This window comes from Crinia signifera, chromosome 12 (genome assembly GCF_055691185.1).
Source record: "Crinia signifera chromosome 12, ASM5569118v1, whole genome shotgun sequence".
Classification (NCBI taxonomy): Eukaryota; Metazoa; Chordata; class Amphibia; order Anura; family Myobatrachidae; genus Crinia; species Crinia signifera.
Window position 1 is genome coordinate 38,672,819 of NC_139228.1, and position 21,691 is coordinate 38,694,509.

Sequence of the window (21,691 nt, forward strand, 5' to 3'; positions counted from 1 at the left end):
CCCTAAAGGGTGCTTTTGAGCACCCTAATGGGTGCTTACAATGTTAAATGCACCCCCGCGCCACCCCCCACTATAAACGTGAACCCGAAGCGTGGCGAGCCCGCGAGGGGCGGCGGTACGCGTCCTACGACCTTTTCATACCCCCACTATCCACGTCGGCGTGGAGTTGAGAATAGAATAGTGTGGCGAGCCACCGAGCCCGAAGTGTGGAGAGCGCAGCGAGCCCGGGACGCGGATACCTTCACAGGTAAACGCGTCCCCTCGCGGGGCTCGCCACGCTTCGGGCTCGGTGGCTCGCCACACTATTCTATTCTCAACTCCACGCCGACGTGGATAGTGGGGGTATGAAAAGGTCGTAGGACGCGTACTGCCGCCCCTCGCGGGCTTGCTGCGCTCGCCACGCTTCGGGTTCACGTTTATAGTGGGGGGGTGGCGTGGGGGTGCATTTAACATTGTAAGCACCCATTAGGGTGCTTATACAATGTTTAATCGCATCGCATCGTATGGCATTGTACACTATCGTACGATATCGCGTCGCATCGCATACCATCGTATACGTTATGGTAAGCGATGCGATGGGCGCCGCCAAAATACACAAGTACCAATGGATCCTTGATTTCGAGATCAGCGTGAATCACCTCCAGTTTGCACATGAATTGCGCAGTAAACTATTGGAAAGGGGTCATGTGGCCTGACAAGTCCAAGTCAATAACACCATGGGCTGGGGATATGGAGACAACAGCACAGAAGCATGGCTTCTTATGGAGATTTACTTTATCACATTTGGGCCAATATCCCCCATGGAATATAGCAACTGTTAGTATAATCCATGCCTAAAAGAATATAAGCCATATTAAAGGGTAAAAGTCGGCCACACAAAGTACTAACCTGGTGGTCATACTAATTTGGCCACTCAGCGTATAACAATGTTACCTATAGAAATACTGTACACCCCCCCCCATATGAATATGTATATTAAGCATTGGAGAGTTAGGACACGTACCAGACACAGGAGCATTCTGGGAAGCTGCAGAAAGCTGACCGGTCCGCACTGTGGGTCGGCCTCTTTCAGGTCTCAGCTGTGGAACCAAATTTCTTGGCAATGTCTATTGAATGGACAATAAAACAAACGACTTACATCACTGTAGAAAGCAGCAATGTGAATACAGCGCACTAATCGCCCACCCACAGTAGAGGCAGACATTTTGTTAGCTGAAAAAAGTCACAAGGATAAATTATGAATCCATTAGGAACCACTGTGCAAAGTCAAAGTGATGGACTGGTTCCTACTGAATCTATGGGCTTTTCATTAAACCAACAAAACTGAAGCGATTTGTGCCTTCGCATACATAAATATATTTATTCCAATATATACATTTAAAGCTTGCAGTGACACATTCATATGTTACAGACATCCTAAATTGTATCCTTGTAAACTAAATCTAACAAGCTAATATACAATGCCCTTATTGTCTGTACACAAAGGAAGCAGCTTCTGTTTGGGCTGCTACAATATTCAAGATGGCAGTGCACTAGGAATTAGTGACATCACTTGACCACTAGTGAATTAATGAGCTGTATTGTCAGTAATAGAACTTTTAGCCCACATCATGGTCTCCCCAAGTAGGGAACAGATGAAATGTTCAACAGAAGCTCTATAAAATTACATTTCTGTCTTCCTAATGGTGCCCCCTGCTGAACAGAATTATGGATGGGAGGCAAGTTGCTCATGAGGTAGCTACTGTTTTGTGGGTACTTGTGTATTATCAGGGCGCCCGATGTAATGTAAATCGTATACAATATCGCATCCGATTTATCGGCCGATTCGATCTACGATGCGATTTAGCGGCCGATTTTCGGCCATTTCTTGCCGATTTGCATGCTATTCCATCCTTGCACACCCCCAGGTACTATGCGATGGTATGCAATGTGATTTTCGGGAAAATGCCCCTGATTGCACAATTAAATATCGCATAGCATTGCATGCCAGCAAGTGGAATGCGATGCGATTCGCAATGTTAAATGCACCCCCATTGTTAACGCCAACCCGAAGCGTGGCGAGCGTAGCGAGTCCGCGGTACGCGTCCTCTGACCTTTTCATACCCTCACTATCCACGTCGGCGTGGAGTTGATTTTAGATAGTGTGGCGAGCGGACGCGGATTACTTTAACATGTATTCCGCGTCCCCTCGCCACGCTTCGGGCTCGGTGGCTCGCTGCGCTCGCCACACTATATAAAATCAACTCCATGCCGACGTGGATAGTGGGGGTATGAAAAAGGTCAGAGGACGCGTACCTCCGCCGCTCGCCACGCTTCGGGTTGGCGTTGATAGTGGGGGTGGCGTTGACAATGGGGGTGCATTTAGCATTGTAAGCACCCATCAGGGTGCTTGTACAATTAAAAATCGAGTCGCATCACATGGCATGCATCGCATGCAGCTATATTGCAGGTGATGCGATGCACTACGATGGAAATCGGGGGTGTGCAATGATGGAACAGCATGCAAATCAGCCGGAAAACGCCAAAAATCGGGCGTCCTGATAATACACAAGTACCGTTTTGTGCGCCCTAGTGGTGCGGGGCCCAAAAAGTGGCAATGCCAAGAGCCAAAGTTCATCTCAGCTTGTTAGTTAGTGGTTTATAACACCATTTATCTCTAATTTCTGGATACAAAGGAGACCATACTGTATATTACATAGAAAATACTCACATTTGCCTCCTGGATGCCCAACTTGCTACTCTTGCCAAGTGGAGCGGTCATGCCACTATTATACCCAGACGTGGGTCCCGAGGACAGGCTAAGGCTGGAACTGGTGAATAAAGTGCTGGTGCTTACAAGTGTCTTCAGCTTGGCATCCTCCTCAAAGAGAGTAAATTATGTAAGAGAAACATTTACTCATCATGTTTGTACCACGGAAATAGAGTATTACAAATAGTGTATGATCCGTTACATACAGACATTCACACCAAATTACAATAAGAAAACCCCATAGCCCAGAAACACAACTGATGTGCTAGTTCAGGCCTGTAACGTAAAAACACATTAAGACGACAATGGGCACGTGACTATTGCAGAATGGCTTCGAATTGAACTGTCTTGAAAACTGTGGCAATGAATGCTGGGACTTGTAGTTTTGCAACAGTTGGAGAACCAGAGGTTGGCCAGGACTGTGCTAGTTGTTTATCCGGAACCCGCTGTGACCTGTATAATGGTGAGAGCAGGCTGCTTACCTTTGGAAGACTTCCCTGCTGCAGTCGCCTCTTTTCCACCTCGGCCCTTTCTCGCAGCTTGTCTCTTGCTTTGGCAATTTCCATTTTGGCTTCTTCCCGAGCCTTTTGATAATCTATCAGCATCATGCCAATCTCTGAGGGACACTGGGCCGACCTTTGCTTTGGTTCTTGAATTCTAGAAATGAAAAAGAGAAACACATTTGACCTAGTAGTCTCAGCATGTTACTCTGCACTGGGTATAAAAGCCACTTAAGTTTTTCCAAGAACGCCAAGGAATTTAATTGGATAATGCAGGGTATGCTGCATGTATTGCCAGCCTTATGTGCAATTACCTGGTATTATCCACAATGTCTTTCCTCAGCTGCTGCAGGTACTCCCTGCGACGACTGGGCAAATCCGACTCTCTCAGTGATGTCAGTGATGCTTGCGAGGCGCTCAGTTGCTTCTGCGGACTTAGGCTGCGACTCCTTCTAAATCTCTGTATTCGATCTTCTCTTTCTTTGCGAAAATTTTCTATCACTTGCAAGTGTCTATAGAAGGTTAAATCAATGGTTTATTTTACAATCTACTAGTAAATACCAGTTACACCTGCACATACACACACCACAATCTGTTAATAACACCCAAGTCCATAAACAAACATATTTAGTACAACTATATGTCAACCTATGGAACTGCAAATCTCAGCATGCCTTTCCTAGTTCTGGCTGGTAGGGTATGCCTCAACGTGAAGACGAGAGATCGTGAGGACTACGTAGGGTAACATGTACATAGTTTCACAACAATCAGTTCCCGGATGGGGAATGTAATAGGAATTATAGTAGGACGGTTGTGTACCAGTAGATATTGGAGCTAGAAGTGGTAGATAATTTTGTGGTAACTATTCAACATAGCAACATAGTCATTTTGAAATATACATACATACATACATACATACATACATACATACATAGGTACTTGTTTCCTAGCATGGCGCCCGTCGTGGGTAATCACATACCTTAACTTAAGGTATGCGATGGACGCGACCGACACGATTTTTGGGCTATATTTAGCCTTTTTCCCGACAATTAAAAAATCGCGTCCATGGCATGCCTTAAGTTAAGGTCCCGATGCGACCGACGCAATTTAACATTGAATGCATTGTATTCAATGTTAAATACCTATGTAAAATCGGGTCCATTGTATGCCATTATAATGGCATACAATGCGACCGATGCGATGGACCCGATTTTACATAGGGAACAATATTAAATGGCCACGATTTTTGATTGTATACCCACCCTGATGGGTAATTTGTATGTCAAATGCCCCCCCCCCCCCATTGTTAACGCCACCCCACGATGAACGCCGGCGGTATGTGTCCTCCGACCTTTTAATACCCCCACTATCCACGTCGACGTGGAGTTGATTTTATATAGTGTGGAGAGCCACCTAGCCCGAAGCGCGGCGAGCCCCGCGAGGGGACGCGTAATACCTGTGAAGTAATGCGTGACCGCTCGCCACACTATATAAAATCAACTTCACAGCGAAGTGGATAGTGGGGGTATAAAAAGGTCGGAAAACGCGTACCGCCGACCCTCGCAGGCTCGCTGCGCTCGCCATTGGCGTTCATCGTGGGGTGGCGTTAACAATGGGGGGGCATTTCACCCATCAGGGTGGGGATACAATGAAAATTGGGGTCTGGGGGGCATTTAACATTGGGGCCAATGTAAAATCGGGTCTCAGGGACCATTTTACATTGATTCCAATGTAATAATCGCGTCGATCGCATCGACGCAATTTTTTGGGTCCCGATGGATACAATTTTTAGCGCTGGCGCTGTGCTAGGAAACAAGTACCCATACATATTTACCACCACTCTTGTACTTAATTATAAGTTGGTGGTATATTCATAAAATATTGAAAGCACTTTATACCATTTTGTATAAAATTTACCACCACTTATTCCTTAAAACCAAAATGGTTTACTATGGAGCCATAAAGGTAGCAGAGGGCGAAATAACTTCATAAATATATAATGAACAAGTCCTCCTGATACAGGGAGAAGCATGTACAGTGTTTGCACACCTATAATACAGTTCAATGGTTTTTATACTGTATGCCAAGGCAGAGAGAATGTATGTACTTTTCTTTCCTTAAATGCTTTGTCTGCTAATTGGGCAGTACGGATGGTGTAATGCACGGGTGTCAAACACAAGGCCCGCGGGCCAAATCCGGCCCGCCAGACCTCGTCATGTGGCCCGCGCGAGGAGATAGCACGCAGGGGCAGTGTGTCTAAAACAGGAGTGCTGCGGGCCGCGTCCACATCCGCCGCCGCCTTACCTGTTCCTCCACTGTCGGCGGACATGTTCCTGTAGGCACATATGTATGCGGCTACAGAAACATGGCCGCCGGCCTCCACGGCTACGTGGAGGAGGGCCCGGCCACCTGTTCCCTCTGATTCCCGGAAGTGACAGACACTGGGTGGGGACGTCATGACGATGACGCCGCCCGCCCATGCGTCTGTAGAGAAGTAGGAGCAGGCAGGGAAGCTGGACCGGGAGTCGGGGACAGTGTGGCCGCAGCAAGCAGTGAAGAAAAGCTGGAAGCCGCAGCAGCTGCAGGACAGACTGAGAAACAAGAAGTGAGGATGAGGATCACACTCACAATAAAAAATTTTTATATATCTGCTGTTTCCTGAGGTGTCCCCGTGTATAATAATAATAATGCCATGACACCACAGGCTGCTCCTCCTGTATAATCATTTATGTGTCATGGCATTACTTTTATTATATTATACAGGGGGAGCAGTCTGTGGTATCATGGCATTATTATTATACAGGGGGAGCAGCCTGTGGTGTCATGGCATTCATTTTATATTATACAGGGGGAGCAGCCTGTGGTGTCATGGCATTATAATTATACAGGGGGACCTACAGATACAACCGGCCCTTTGAGGGTGACCAAACTGCTGATGCGGCCACCGATGAATTTGAGTTTGACACCCCTGGTGTAATGGTTAGCATTACTGCCTCACAGCACTGAGGTCATGTTTTTGATTCCCACCATGGCTCTAACTGTGCAGAGTTTGTATATTCTCCCCGTACTTGCGTGGGTTTCCTCCGAGTACTCCGGTTTCCTCCCACATTCCAAAAATATACTGGTAGGTTATTTGGCTCTTAACAAAATTAACCCTAGAATGTCTGTGTGCGTGTACATGTGGTAGGGAATATAGACTGTAAGCTCTACTGGGGCAGGGACTGATGTGAATGTTCAAAATATTATCTGTAAAGCGCTGCGTAATGTGTGCGTTATATAAGAAACTTAATAAATAATAATTGTATCATAGCGGAGGAAAAAAGTCTCTCCTCATATTAATGAGGTCATACAGTATATTTTGAATAAGATTCCTAGAACTATTCCATAAAACCAAAATTATTTCTAAAATAATGTGAACCCTACCTTTCATAAAGCTGTCTCTTTAAGCATACAGTATCTTCTCCATCCATCTTTCTTGTCTTAGTAACTCTCAAGAGAGCGTCTGTTTCTCCGATCCCATAGCTGAGCTTGGCTTCTGCCAGCTGTACAGTAAGAGGCTGTGGATTCATCTCTAAGTGTATCCCAGACATGATCTCTGCACGTTCTCTCTGCAGCCGCTCAATCTCCCGAAACCTGTTCTCAAGAAGCTCTTGAGATGCCTCCATCTTTGAACTCTCACTTATATTCAGGTCACCAGTGCTCCTCAGCAGTTGTGCGCTTTTGGGTGTACTACACTGAACGCCAGACCAGTTGCTGAATTTATTGTGCACTGGTAGATCCTGCAGTGCATTTTGGGGTTTCGGATTTATTCTTACGGTGGGCTCTTGACCTAAAAGAACGTCTGTGTTACAGTCACTGTCTGCAACCGATAAGCAATCTTCTTGCAAGTCAAACCCACTTAATTGTGAAGGTAAATAAGGATGATTTCTTTTTTTTAAGTATGAGTTGCTTGATTCTACAGTAAATCTGCTATGGTCATTCTCATCAGTACCATATTCTGCTCTTGGATCTTGTGTCAAGGGTTTATCATTTTTGTTTGGGACAGGATGTGACATTTGAGACAGGTTTTCAAGTGACTGTGGGCTTTGCCATGGGTGTAAAACAGGAAACGTGTTAGCAGATGCCTTTTCTGACTGAGTGAATGTGAAACAGTTCAGCTCCTTATCTGTTTTCCCAACACCAGAAATCTCAGAGTTGCTACTGGAATGGTTGTTAAATGTTGAATGTACATCACGCAGGATGCAACCTTCACTCCTGAATTTCTGGACTTTATATGTTGCGGTTCTTTTTCTAGATGATTCTTTGAGGGAGTGGCTACGGGGAACTTCAAATTCATTTTTTATACTGGGCTTATCATAAGAGCTGAAAGATTCGTTGTCTGTTTCTGTAGGTGAACCGTTCGTTAGTGGATCACGGATACTTCGCTCTCTCCTCTTTCTGTGACAAAGAATTTTATCAAGCTTTGGGTTATTTACATGATTCTCAGGCACATATTTGAGGAGTGAGGAATTCTTACTTGCACTTAGCGTTAGAATTGGCGACGAGGCTCTATCTACCATTGTGGTGCTTCCACGACAAGGGGTGGAGTACCTTGGGGAATGAAGAACGCTGGATGATGGACTGATTACTACAGTATGAGATTTATTTTCTGTATCCTTATTTAAACTAGATGAAACTGAATAACGTCTTGGTGAACACAGTGGAAGAGCTGTAGATGACATGTCTTGCAAGGTGTTCAAGAATGGGGTGGATGCTCGCACTTTTGATGGTGGAGACAAACTATGTTCTGATGGTTTGTTACACACAAATGTAGGTAAATTTGGTAAGCTTTGTGTCTTTGTTTTTGGTGCTTTGCGGACATCTTGCTCTACAGTTAAAGAAGTGCTTTGAGGACTTTGAGTTGAAGAATCTGTTCCAACTACTTTAACAAAGACATTTATTCCTGAAGCGTTTAGGAAATGGTTACTTTCTAAGTCATGTTTTTGTGCATTGTTGTCTATCGTTGCCTGTGAATCGGTCTGTATACCCCTGTCTACAGAGGTCTGAGTGGATGAGTCTCGGACTTGTCTCTTTATAACCAACTCTGCAGAGTCTTTTCGTAGCTTGGAGGCATCAAGATAGAGATTTTCAGGGTGATGTTGGGAAAGATTTCCCAGCAGTTCCGAAGTCTCTTGTAATAGCTGTGATAAATGTAAAGACATGTTTTGCACACTAGACCAAGATGCCGGTCTCTGGTTCATATTCTTATTCCTCGTGTGCCTTGAAGATGATTCGTCCATTTGACTTCTATGGTGTTTAGCGGTTCTTCTATGCTTTTGCTTTATATGTGTTACCCGTTCACAAGAGACTCTCTGGTTTGTGTCATTGCAAGTCTCTGACTCTGAAGTGTACAGAATCATTATTTCATCCAAATTTGAATAATCTTCACACTTCGTCTGCAATTCACATGTCCCAACAAACTCTGCACCGCTAAAAATTGCGGCAGTGTCATCTGACAGAAGATCCTGAGAACCATTCAGAGAAATTGGCCTTGAATCATTTCCTCCAAAACTACTTATGGTGCTGGATTCTGTTTTAGCATTTGCATACGAACTTAGATGAGAATGAAAAGGAGAATTATGAGCATTGAGACCATCATCAACACTGGAACACCTGATTAATTTATCAACCTTTGCTTGGAATTTAGTACAAGATACATCACTTGCACTGTTGAATGCTCCATTCCTCCACCCAGCTGGCTTTGCGGTCTTTTCTTGCTGCCAAGTGTGGACAAAGGGATTAATGTCACTTGAGGAGAAACGAAGACCTTCCATATTCTCTACCAATTCTTCTGATGACTTCCTTACTTGATGTACCAATTCATTATATTCATTTATTTGTGTTTTAGTTGGTGTTCTGCTTTCCAAAAAGGCTTTGCTCTCCACCTCAGTATTGTCAGCCATGGAAACGTTGTACTGTAGATTCATATTATATTTTGGTGCCTGGTCATGTTTTTGTACTCTGTAATTGTTTACAGTGTGTGGTGTGTATTGCTTGGACTCCATTTTTAAAGTATATTCATTAGACACAGGCTTTCCTATACAATTTAAATGATATGGCAAAGCTTCAACATTAGGTCCGACGGGTGAATTGGCAGAAAGAATAATGGAAGATTCTGTAGGTGCCACGGGAGAAGATAAGCTGGGGTCTGTGGTGCAATGAGTTTTAGTGTATGCAAGGCTTGATGACATTTTGTCTTTGAAAGTCGCAACTTGTGGAAAGTCATTAACAGTTTCATTGCAGATGCCCGATTCAAATTCTTTCCGCACTGCTAGGTCTTCCACTGGTTTGTTATTCGAACCACTGAAGTCTCTTGAAACCAAAGATCTGGATATTTCCGTGTCCTCTTCAGATGAGGAAATGCTGGATGATTTCTCCAGATCCGAACAATATTCTCCGTAGGCCAAGTTGTGTTCCAAATTTACCTCCTCACCAGATGCCGCGTCTTCAGGTGGTCTTTGGCAAGATGCCTGATAAGTGTTAAATGTGTTAACTTCTGTGTTAGCTGCATTATTTGGCCTACCTAAAAACAGCACTTCCTTTGATTCTGTATCTGCACACAGGGTTGCCAACACACCCTTATTATCTTGGTTAGTTTGGAAATGACCTATCTTGAGAGGTTCATTGAGCACCTCTTGCACATTGCCATATTGTGTGCAGAACTGAGGGGTGTCAATTAATGTAGCTCTTGGCAAATTAACCATTTTGAAATGTAAAGAGTCTGCTTCAGACAGACAAGGAGCAGTCTCTGGCTTTTGTGTACAGACTGTTCTAATTTGGACTGGTATGTCTTCAGCTACATTCAATGCATTTTCACAACTCTTTATGTTCGGATTTTGTTGGTCCTGTTTTTTTTCTAAGATTAAGGTTTCTCCTGCTTTCTCATTATGCTGCTCATGTCCCACTTGCTCATCTGCTTGATCAGATCTACTGTGAAGATAGTTTAAATGACCAGTAATATTGGCAGAACAGGTCGCGCTGTCCACTGCTGTAGCAGAATAACTCACCTGGTTAGAGACACCTTGGAGTCCAGTTTCTGCCACATTAGTTGCAGACGATAACCTGCAGTTAGTTGCTGCACACAGAGGCTCCGTTATACAGACTGCTGTCCCATATGGAATGCAAAGTTCTTTTTCTGGTTTAATGAACGTTTGTCCTGTTTTACATATCAGAGTTCTAGAAGTGCAATTGTCATTCTCCTTACAGTCACCATCGGCATGTGTGTCCGTTTCTTGTAATTTGTTCAGGGACGCTTGTTCTGGCAAAATTATGGTGTCTAGATTTTCTCTATTTTTGGTACATGTCTTTAAATAATGATTTTCAGGTGGATATTTTGTCTCATAGCATAGTTTATTTTGCAATACAGTCTCATAATATGGAACATGCAGACATGTAGCACTGGTATCTTCTGTTAATCGGTGATCCGCACAATCACACTTTTCTTGCTGGTTATGGTTTCCGTCAGTATATGAAACGTCACCCGGTTCACCTTGATTCCCAATATCGACACTGGCCTGGGAAGCTGCCGAGTCCTTGGTTTGGCCAATACCCTTTTCATAACTCATTTCTGCAACTCCTTGATTGCCGTAATTATTCTTAAGCATTTTAGGCTTCCCATTTTCCTGAAAGGAGACGTCTATTTTAGACACATTTCCCTCCATTAATTCTTTAAAAATCTGAGGTTTCTGATTGTGATTAATGTGAATTTGGCAATCTGTCTCCTCACATTGGCACATATTACAAAATGGCCGATCCCTGTCTGCCATAACATTGATTCCAGAGGAGATGCAGAATTGTTTATCAAGTTCATTATTAGGGAGCAAATGATTGGGTACATGTACATCAACTTGTGCTCTAACTGCCTGGCTTGCTTCATATGAATCAGATGTTGCTTCAGTATGTGTATTTGGGTTTTCATCATTACTATACTCTAAATTTATGAATGTTTCGATCGCATTCAGAAGATGAGGAAAAGCTTCCATTTTATGAATAAAGCAAGAACTTTCTGATCCTGAATCACTACTGATGGGTTCTCTGTCTTTTGGTAATGTTACGTTACTGTCACAGAAAGTCTGCTGTTCCACCCCCTTCCCCGGCACATTATGGGGTGTAACACAGACATTATCGGGTAATGCAGAAAGTAGTTCTATGCCATCTCTAGAAGAACCCATTGAAGAACTCTCTGTCTTTTGTAGACTTTTTATATATGAAGTATCACAAGTTCTGTCATAAACTACTGGCTGTTTTCTAAATTTTGGGTGGAGACAACTCTTCATTGTATCATCTGCCACATCATCCGGGATACCAGGATCAGGACTGGTTGCAAAAAGTTCAGACATATGGACATTTTTATCTGAGTTCTGCAGAATGTTACCATCTGTTACACTAAATTGCTTGTCTTCATAATTTTCTTTAAATGAGCGGCCGCTGTCTGCTGCTGCTCTATTATGGAATATAACTGGGTCTGAACTTATCAGTGTTTGTTCAAAGTTCCTTGTGATGTTGTCATTGAGAACAGCCTCTGAAGAACTCCAGATGCCATCCACAGTTATTCCAGGTGATGTTTGGAAGGGTGAGTAGTGTAATTGACTGGAATTAGATTGTGGTTCTGAGTCCTCATTGCCAAGGCCAGACACACACCTTCTAGAATCTGAAGAGAGCTCTTCGACATTGCTGTAATGAGAAGCTGGAAAGGAAGCAATTGTGAGCTTTCCTTTTTGCTGAAAATTGTCCTTGGTTGGTGAAGCACAATTAACTGCTTCATTCTGGTCAGCAAACACAGCCAAGCTTTTGTTTTCCACTATGGATACTTGTTTGTTGATACCATTTACTGAATTATCATCTTTTCCAGCGCTTGCAAATTTTCCAAGCCCATCACTGCTAAGTCTTTGGATGGGGACAGCTCCGTTATGGTTAAATACAAAGTTTGCATTAAATATACGACTTGGTTTAGTTTCAGTTTTGCCATCTTCATTTGCATTTACGTCAAGCTCTACCATAGTCACTTGGGATTGTTGATCATCAACTTTAAACGGACTTGTAATTCCAATTATTTTTGTGGGGACCGAGTCAGTATGTAGAACCTTTGGAACTAAAAATTCAGATCTGGTAGATTCTGGACAAGTGGAAGCAGGAGAGAGTTTCTGGTTCTCAATATTGCTAAGCTGCCCAATTGCAGATATTACCATGGTAACATTTTTCGCTTGATCAAAGTTTTTTGCAGTTGTATCATTAATGTGGGGTACGTTACCATTTTCCTCGGTCAAAGCCAATGTGACCCCTTCTCTAAGTTTACAGTTTTCTTTTGTGTTCAAAAGAGAAATATCAGAAAATATCTCACTTGAGCAGAATTGTTGGTCATTATTATTAGCATTTCTTAGAGATACTGAGTTGGTGGGATTTTCTGTACACGTAGAGTTTGGTGGTATAAAAATTATTTTGTATGATGGCAATACCAAGGCTTCGGTGTCTTTCTGTTCTTCATGGATTTCTATATTACGGGGAAAATGTTGTTCTACACAGGTTGTTAGAGGACTTTTTGTCCTGGAAGTAGATTTGGTCTTCTCACACGTACTCAAGTCTACTGGTGATGACTGACTACTAATGCAATCGCTCTTGCCATTATAAATGGTCTCCAAATCCAAAGGTACAATCTCATTGTCAATGTCGGCACTACACCTTTGTGGTTTTTCCTGATCTACTTGATTTTCTAAAAAAAATTTAACAGTGGAGCTTGTGTTATCGAACGTATTGGGTGCAGTACTAAGGAAACCACAAACATTTTCCTGTTTTTCAGAAATATATGAGGTAGGTGTTTGTTCTGGGTTCTTGTTGGGAAATGCTCTATTACCATTACTAGGTTTGCCATATTCTTCAACATCACAGAGTTGTACTTGTTTTTCACCTGGTTTGGAGTCTTGAGTGGTTTGTGTATCTAAATATTTTGTTATATCGGGGAATGTTTGATGCTCTATATTTATAGCATTCTCTTTAGTGACTACCTGCTTCGTTACATCTTCTATGCAGGGAGCAGCTGTTTTTGGAACCAAGTTTAAAGTAGAGAGAGAAAAAGAATCCCCATTTAGAATATTCCCAGTTTGTTCTGGACTGCTGTTTTGACTTGCTAAGCCAAATGGAGTGCATGAACTATAAAGAATAAAAGAGTCATCATGGTTTTGTGGAGATTTCCCACCACACATATTTGGAAGTGTTCCATGTGTTTTTCCAACTAGTGAGGCATCAGTGCAAACAGAGGGAGCCGCATCATTCATCTTAAGGTAAAATGAGCCACTTCTGTCCAAGACAGTATTTTCTTCTGCCGATGCAGCATCTAAAACCTTCTGATCTTCTCCATTCACTACTAAACATCTGGGGCTTTGAAGTTTCCAGAATATTTCTGCTGGCAACTCTTCTGATGAATCCCCATCAGGTACTTCTTCGGCATCAGCTAAACTATCAAGAGAAAAGCTTTTTGACAATCCAGTAGTAACGGATCCGGTTGTAACTAAGGGACAAGCAGCTTGATCTCCAATTAAGCCTTTGGAAGGGCTGGATGATGTCGCGATAGTCTTGTATTTGTTAAATCTTCTTTTATTGGGCCTCTCTTTTCGGCTGTCGTTCTCCACCAGGGAATCTTCGGACAACTGGCTGTCCTCACTGTCTGAATCCTTACGGACAGAAGATCTTTGTCGCTCTACATCTTCCTGTTTCAGTTGTTCAGTTAAGATACTGGCATATGCAGAAGAAAGAGAATCTACAGAATAGAAGCTTTCACTATCTGAAGACACACTATTGTCATCCTCCTTCCACTTCTCCAGTGCCTGAATGTTTCTTTTCTGGAGTCTTTCTGAGCTCATCCACCTATCACTTGCATGTCCATGTCCACGGCCACTGTTTAACTTGCAGATGTTGTCAACAGATGATGAGAACTTATTTGTGCCATCAGTCGGTTTCTTTTGGGTACTTGGCATGCATGACCCAATGTTTCTCCTTGCCGGTTTGGCAGTTAACGATGATTCTCCAGAAGTGGTCCTTCCTTGGCCCAGTGATTTTGGAGCATTCTTTGTAGATTTATCTGGGGGAGATTTTCTGTCTTCATTCCTTTGGTGCAATTTGCTCTTTTCCTGCACTGTGCTCTTTTTAGAATCCACAGCAGTTGTTAGAGAAGAACTTTTTGATGCTTTTAATTTTGTGTCCCTGCTTCCTGTATTTACAGCTGCCCGTACATTCCTTCTCTTTGGAGGTTCAGCAGCACTGTTGTTGGAAGATCCTTTTGACCTACCACCAGTTTTGTCCATTTTTTGCCGTGCTTTGCTCATTTGTGGATCACTTGGCAAAAGTGCAATACAGCTATTGATTTGTTCTGTAAGAGAGTCAATGCTTTGTTTCTCAGCAATTTGTGGACTTATAATGGTTGGATCACTGATTAACTGCCCATAGCTGCCATAATTACAAGAAGTCTTGAGAAGACAATCTATAGAAACACTTCGTAAAGGCTTGCAGTCCTTGCGGATCTTGGAGATGTGTACCAGCTCAGATTTGCATTTCCTTTTCAGGACACCACTGCAAAACATAACAAGAATGGGCACAGTATGAGTACATTTTCAAAAAAGTAACATGAAGTGATAAAGTACCAACCAATGAGCTCCTGTCATCTTTCAAACACAGGCTGTAACATTGCAGTTAGGAGTGGATTGGCTGCCGCCTTGTCCCTTTCCACTTTATCACTCTCCAAGGCTTAGTACTGTACCTCTCCCTCATAGTAGTTTTTATTTATTTCCCCCCCCCCCAATAAACATGGCCACTCCCACAGGAATTTAGCCACGCCTCTGTCCTCACCCAGGCCCATTGATGCTTTCTACAGCCCTGATGTCTTTGTGTAATGGCTACAGGGCCAGGGTACTACTGTTTGCTGCCCATTTACAATACAGAATATTTTGGATAAAAACAGAAAACGCCAAATCATGTATAACCATTAAGTGTGTCCAGTTCATAAAAGTCTTATGCCAAATGCAGTTTAAACAGATCCTATCCCCATCATTTTGAAGAAGTGTATTAGGGGTCTTGTATGCAAGGAAAATAATTATTATGGATTGCCGGGCCAGTCATTATGTCAAACCAAATGGATATTAGTTAAGAACACATATTATCTGAAAATTCAAAGGTTTTTTTTTTTTTTCCAGTAGACCCAATAACTACCTGTAAGTAGGAGGTGTTGGTAAAGTCCAAGGCAATGAGCATCTCCTATAGTGTGAGAAGCCAGAAGGAGAAGACCTACATCTGTGAAGTACTGTGGAACAAAACAGTGGCTCTTTAACCTTCGGTACACGAAGAGACGTTTGCTTCACCGTGTCATCACTAAGCCAACATGCTGCCTGCAGCTGCTGGAGAGTTTTCTTGGCTTCCAACAGTTTTTGCTTCTTGACAATTCTCTCGAGCTGAAACTTGACCCTTTTCCTCCTGATGTTTCGTTCAGCCCTCCGTAAGGAGCATCTGCGCAGTAGCTCAAGTTGTACCAGCTTCTTCCTATCTTGTTCCTCAGGTGATGGCTCAGTGCTTGTTTGTATGGAGTTCTGAACCTCGGCTTCCGCATAAGTCTTCGTCTCCGTTTGAGCTGCTGAATCTCGTCTCTGTCCACAGAGAGTAGTCAGACGCTGTTTCTCCTTTTCAAGCCACTGGCGGGCTGAGGAAAGATTATACAAATACATTTAAAACAATGAATTTATACAGTATATACAGAAAATGATTAGTTCTGGAACGGAATGCAGCAGGAACCTGGTAGAACACCCATAGATAAGGGACTGGAGTCAATAGGAGGACAGTTGGAGACAGGGACTATAGCAATGTATTTATTGATTAATTTTAGCAATGTATCCTGTTATTCCCTGTCCCTCGGTGTATACAACTAAACAGATAATCTGCCTCACCCCTGCAGTATCTGGTTTTGGCAAAGAGATGCAACTTCCTCCCACAATCACCCAATTCTCCTGCCTGATCCAGCTGTATGGATAACTCCACCAGAGGTAACTCAAACATCATTAGCATGGGCTGGTACACAAGATGTTGCGACTATGCCGAAATGCAGGTGCATCTTGAAATCAGCCCCTTTTGGGAAACCAAATTTGGAGGAGATATAAGAAGATGCCCATATACTGTTTATATATTGAGAAACCTCTCCTGGTTAGAATTGCGCCTGTGGACCCTCTGGGGATTTTATTTGTTCTATTTTTAATATATTCATAGTACTAATTACTAGCTTCTGCAGTCCTAGTAGGGGAACAGTGTGGAGAGTTACAGTAAATGTGTTCACATTATACCTTCATTATTGTTTCATCAAATGAAAAAACAAGAGCACGGCCTAAATATTTAATAAGGAAGGAATGTACAGTAGTTGGGAAGCAGCGCTGCTGAAGGCTTTATTCTTGCAATGCCCATAACAGGCCGGCGATTAGCAATGTCTGACAGGTTGCTGCTTCCATTGGAATGACTGTGTATTCTGAGCCTTGGTATTTATGGTATCACACTTGGGGACTGATCAATGGGACCTATCGCTTTATGTTTATGCGACTATGCAGTTGTGTGAGATTAACCCCATGAGTTGAACTGTGCAGAGGAAACCTTCCTGCCTTCTGGATTCTGAATGAACATTTCCTGTCCAGAATCATCTAGAATTCCCTGTATAAGCGAATCAGTTCATGCAAATTGTGGGATTGTAATATTAAATGACATCATTACACTACAAAGATGTATAGACGAAACATTACAGAGATAACAGGAACAATCTATTGAGTTTTTGGAGATGTAACGGTACAGATTTCTCTGCATTACCAACCAGAAACCTCTTCCAGGTGCACGATCATGTGTCAGGGGGAAAAGGTGAGAAGAGAAACTCTATACAATATTGGCGGCTGCAGGGACCCAGCGTGCAATGGATGGTGGCAATGGAGGACGACGAGCCCTCATTACGAGATAGTAAAACAGTCTGTGCTATTTCTACTTTAGATTCCAACTATATAGTCAAAATCCATATCAGAATATCACCGTGTGCGCACACCTTAAGTCCCACCTAGTTCCTAAGCCCCGCCCCGACTTTATGCATATAATACTTCTTACTTTCTTGAATTTGCTGATTAATTAGAGACTGCTCATTGTCCAGCTCCTCTTCCCCCTTCACTTGTGCGGCCTGGATCTGCCTTTTCAAGTCCTCCACGTATTGCTGCTGTTCATCCACTTGCTGCTGGTACGAGGCTTGCAGGTCTCTCAGCCTTTGCTGGTATTCCTCAGATACAGGCTCCGGATTACTTCAAAATGAAACAAAGAAAAAAACAATCATTGGGAGAAGTCAGCGCTCAGTGATAGCACAGGTACAGTACATTAATGTCAGCCGCCACAAGAGGGGTGCTCGAAATACTCATAATAATAATACATAACTGTTACTGGGGGAGATTCTCTAAACAAGAAATGCGGTAAAAACCCCGTTATCGGGGTTTTTACCGCATTTTGGGATGCTCTAAGCATCCCCCGCCGGGTTAACGCGGCGGGGGGCATCGCCAGAAAAATCTGGCGATGCCCCATAGAAGCCAATGGGCTTCTACCGCATCCCACCACCGCCCCGCAACGACCCCCCGCATCGCCCCCTCACCTGTGTCCGGGCAGCACAGAGCTGTGCTGCCCGGACCTGTGACCTCCTCCCTGCACTGATCCTCTTCCGGGTGCAGGGAGGAGGAGAGCCCGGCGCAGCAGCAGCAGCGCCGGGTGTGTGAGGGAGCCGCCAGAACCTGCTGGGACTCGGCGACTCTCACCGCAAAGGACAGCTCTTAACGCAAGAGCTGTCCTTTGCCTTAATTATCGCATATGTTAGAACATTTGCGATAATTATAAATGCGATGGGCGGCGAAGGGGGGCAGAGATACTTAGAGAATCTCCCCCACTGTATCCTTAAGCTTAACCCTTTCAGTGCTAATGTTGCTGTGAGAGATCCTTAAAATCGTCGCTCACAGCAACTGTTGTTTTGGGTGCAACATGTAACTAACCTTTAATGAATTGACTTGGCTGTATTTTTATTTCTACTAACAGAACAGTCGCTGTGAGCGGCGCTGGCATTTTTAGCGGCTATTTTGAGGATCGCTCACAGCAGCGTTGGCAATCAAAAGGGTTAAGTCAGTGGTTCCCAAACTGTGTGCCGGGGCACACTGAGGTGCTGCAGGACATCTACAGGGGTGCCATGGGTTGTAATAGACAAAACCAGTGCTGGCAGCGGCCAATCATGAAAGCAAATCCTGCCCATCACCACACAAGGATGACATTTAAACACAATTTACGTAATTTAATATTTTGTTCTAAATTATAATAATACAAATTTCTGGCTTAGCGGTGCTGTGATGCTGTGATACTCTAGTATCAAAAAAATTTGGGAGACCCTGTCTTAAGTATCGCACTCCCATTTCGTATTGGGGGTAAATAATATCTGAGTTGCTGGAGATGCGGCACTTTGGACAAGAACGCCCGTATTTTAAGCGGTAATCATTTACAAGGCAAACTTGTCCTGGTATTTGCTGCACCTCCGGCAATTGGGCCCTGTTACATTTACCCCAAGGTGATTTTTTCTATGGGGACCTAATTACGGGCAAAAAAATATTCCCCCCAAAAACAGATGAAAACAAGAGATCCACAAAACTGTCATTCCACACATACAAACAACTAATGTGGATAATTACAGTACAGCAACCACACAATATATCATCAGTAACAAATACAAATAAAACTGCTAAGAGCCCTTTTGCAAGTCTGCAGAAAATTAGCAGGTATCATGTAAATAAAATCTAATCACCTACACTGTATACATGTACTGTATATGTGAGGCCTAATTACAAATGATGCATAGTTTTTCTGTTAATTGAAATGAAAATGCAAATTAACCAAATACCATATATACTCGAGTATAAGCCTACTTTTTCAGAGCAGTTTTTATGCTGAAAAAGCCCCCCCTCGGCTTATACTCGCGTGAGGGTCCCACTTGAGTCAATACGTTTTCCCAGTTTTTTTGTTGTAAAATTAGGTGCCTCGGCTTATATTTGGGTCGACTTATACTCGAGTATATACGGTAATATAGTTATATAATAGTGTTTGCAATTTAAATAATTTTATTATATGAGACAAATACACCTAGAAATGCATTCACAGCACATTCAGGGGAACACTGTGTATTTATAAATATAATGGAAAATGCAGCCAACTTTTAATATGATATTATGTAGCAGGAGATACTGTATGTTTTGTAAATTAATGTCATTAATTATGCTGTCAGAACTCATAAGGGGATGCGGTCATTTGGTCTACAACATGATGGTAGACAGTTATTAGGTCGACACCATTAGGTCGACATGGGAAAAGGTCGACAGGTCGTTAGTTCGACGGTGTCTAGGTGGACAGTCAAAAGGTCAACATGGGGTTTTTCACTGTTTTTGAGCCGACATGTGCCAACAGGCGGTATTTAATGCCCTACCATCCACTAGGGCGTGGTGGGAGAATAAAATAGTGTTCCGAGCTTAGCGGGGATGCGGTGCACTTTAAAATGTGTCCATGTCGACTGTGTTGACAGTCAGGTAAAAAAAATAGTGAAAAACCCCATGTTGACCTTTTCACTGTCGACCTAGACATTGTCGAACTAATGACCTGTCAAACTAACGACATGTCAAACTAATGACCTGTCGAACTAATGACCTTTCGGCCGAGAACCATGCTGACCTTTTCCATGTCGACCTAGACACATGTCGACCTTTTCCCATGTCGACCTAATGACTGTCGACCATCATGCTGTAGACCAAATGATCACAACCCCTCATAAGATATAAGCAATGAAATGACAACTTATTTTTGTATAAATGGCTGTATATTATTATCAGGGATAATTAAATTCTGACTAGCCAACGGTGGAAAGGCTACATCACCTAGAACCAAAACATTCCTGCTATCGTCTATTTTATTTCGGGTGCCGGACGACTCCCCAACAGTCAGGATTCTGACAGTCATTACTCCGACGTGGGAATCCCAGCTGCTCTCTCGTGGGGGTCCACGACCCCCATAGAGGGAGAATAAAATAGGTGGCGAGCGCAGCGAGCCCGCAAGGGGCTGCATTGCGCTCCCCCCTTTGTGCAGTCGGGATTCCGACGTCTGAGTAATAACTGTCGGAATCCCGACTGTCGGTGAAATATACCACACCCTTTATTTCAAAGTAAAGATAACATGAATAACATACGAAAGTAAAATAAAAACGACACAAAGTTTGGATCTTTATAAACCATTTACAGCATTCCAGGCGGTAGCTGTGAGACACAGTCAGTCTTAAGCCCGTACACACGGGGCGATTTCGGGCATAATCGCCGAGGCTATGGTCCCAGTGTCTACGGGGCAGCTGTCACCAGGAGAACGCTCCCACTACCAGCCCTGGGGTGGTCACTGGTCGGAGGAGCATGCCCGTGCAACCAGCCGCTTCCGCAGGCAGAGTGTCTCATTTTTATCAGCGACTATCTCTGGTCGCAGATGAAAACAGGCACTGAGCAATATTATAATAGAAAGCAGACAGAGCACAGAGGAGCATTCCAAAGCATCTCTGCATACATGTTTATGTTATGGAACTGCAGTAAACACAGATGTCCAGGACACTCGGCAAAATTATAAGAAGCCTCAAGAAACAAACCAAAGTAAAATGGTAAATTATATCATTTTGTCCAATGGCCTATTACTTTAACGCAATTTTGGACAAACGGTTAATTAGAATTGGATTTTGTGCCTGATTTTGAGTTTGTGCAATGCAGCTTAGACATACATTAATGAGTGAGTGACCATTGCTTCTAAAAACATGCTATTTCTATATGGGTGTGGCCTTAAGGGATTGTAGGAACCAGGCTGCAATGAGATGCTCTTTACTGCTTGAATTTTACTTTTTTTGTGTGTTTTTAAATAAGTGGCATCTTGTAATCTTGCACTAAATATCAGTGGGGCAGCTGCTCTGTATAATTTTATAGTGTGCAAATTATATTCAGCGCTGATTGGTTGCCATGGGCCACTACTCCTCCCTTATCTCCGCTTCATTCATCTACCCCACTATCTTCTAGTGCTGCCCCTTGCTGCCATTCCTAATCTCTAACCCTCAGAAGGAACGTTCCTCTTCCCAACTATAGGTTAATTATGACATCAGTTGCTCCCCTAGGACTAATGCAGAACTTTGCCGTCTATTGAATCAGGCATTCGTATCTTATCAATGAGATTGTGCGCGTCAGGAACATAAAGCTGGATGGCTCAGGATTCCCTGGCAAACAATATTGTGCATACACACTGAGGGATTATACTAAAGATATCGTGGTATACGGCTTATAGGGAGACACTATTAAGGTTGACATAC

The 21,691-nt window shown here is 43.2% G+C and overlaps 1 protein-coding gene across 2 annotated transcripts in view; it reads right to left on the reverse strand.

Moving 5' to 3' along the window:
- The window catches only part of STARD9 (StAR related lipid transfer domain containing 9), a 151,962-nt gene that overhangs the window by 16,067 nt on the left and 114,204 nt on the right, over positions 1-21,691 (reverse strand). Inside the window, exons 21-27 of one of the 2 annotated variants that reach the window (XM_083167246.1) lie at positions 17,401-17,588; positions 15,487-15,970; positions 6,673-14,850; positions 3,564-3,761; positions 3,232-3,406; positions 2,711-2,857; positions 1,004-1,106 (exon numbers count right to left, since the gene is read on the reverse strand). In XM_083167246.1, the coding sequence (XP_083023372.1) occupies positions 1,004-1,106; positions 2,711-2,857; positions 3,232-3,406; positions 3,564-3,761; positions 6,673-14,850; positions 15,487-15,970; positions 17,401-17,588 (9,473 nt within the window). Of the gene's footprint in view, positions 1-1,003; positions 1,107-2,710; positions 2,861-3,231; positions 3,407-3,563; positions 3,762-6,672; positions 14,851-15,486; positions 15,971-17,400; positions 17,589-21,691 lie in introns of both variants that reach the window. The other variant, XM_083167245.1, reaches the window with a different exon arrangement.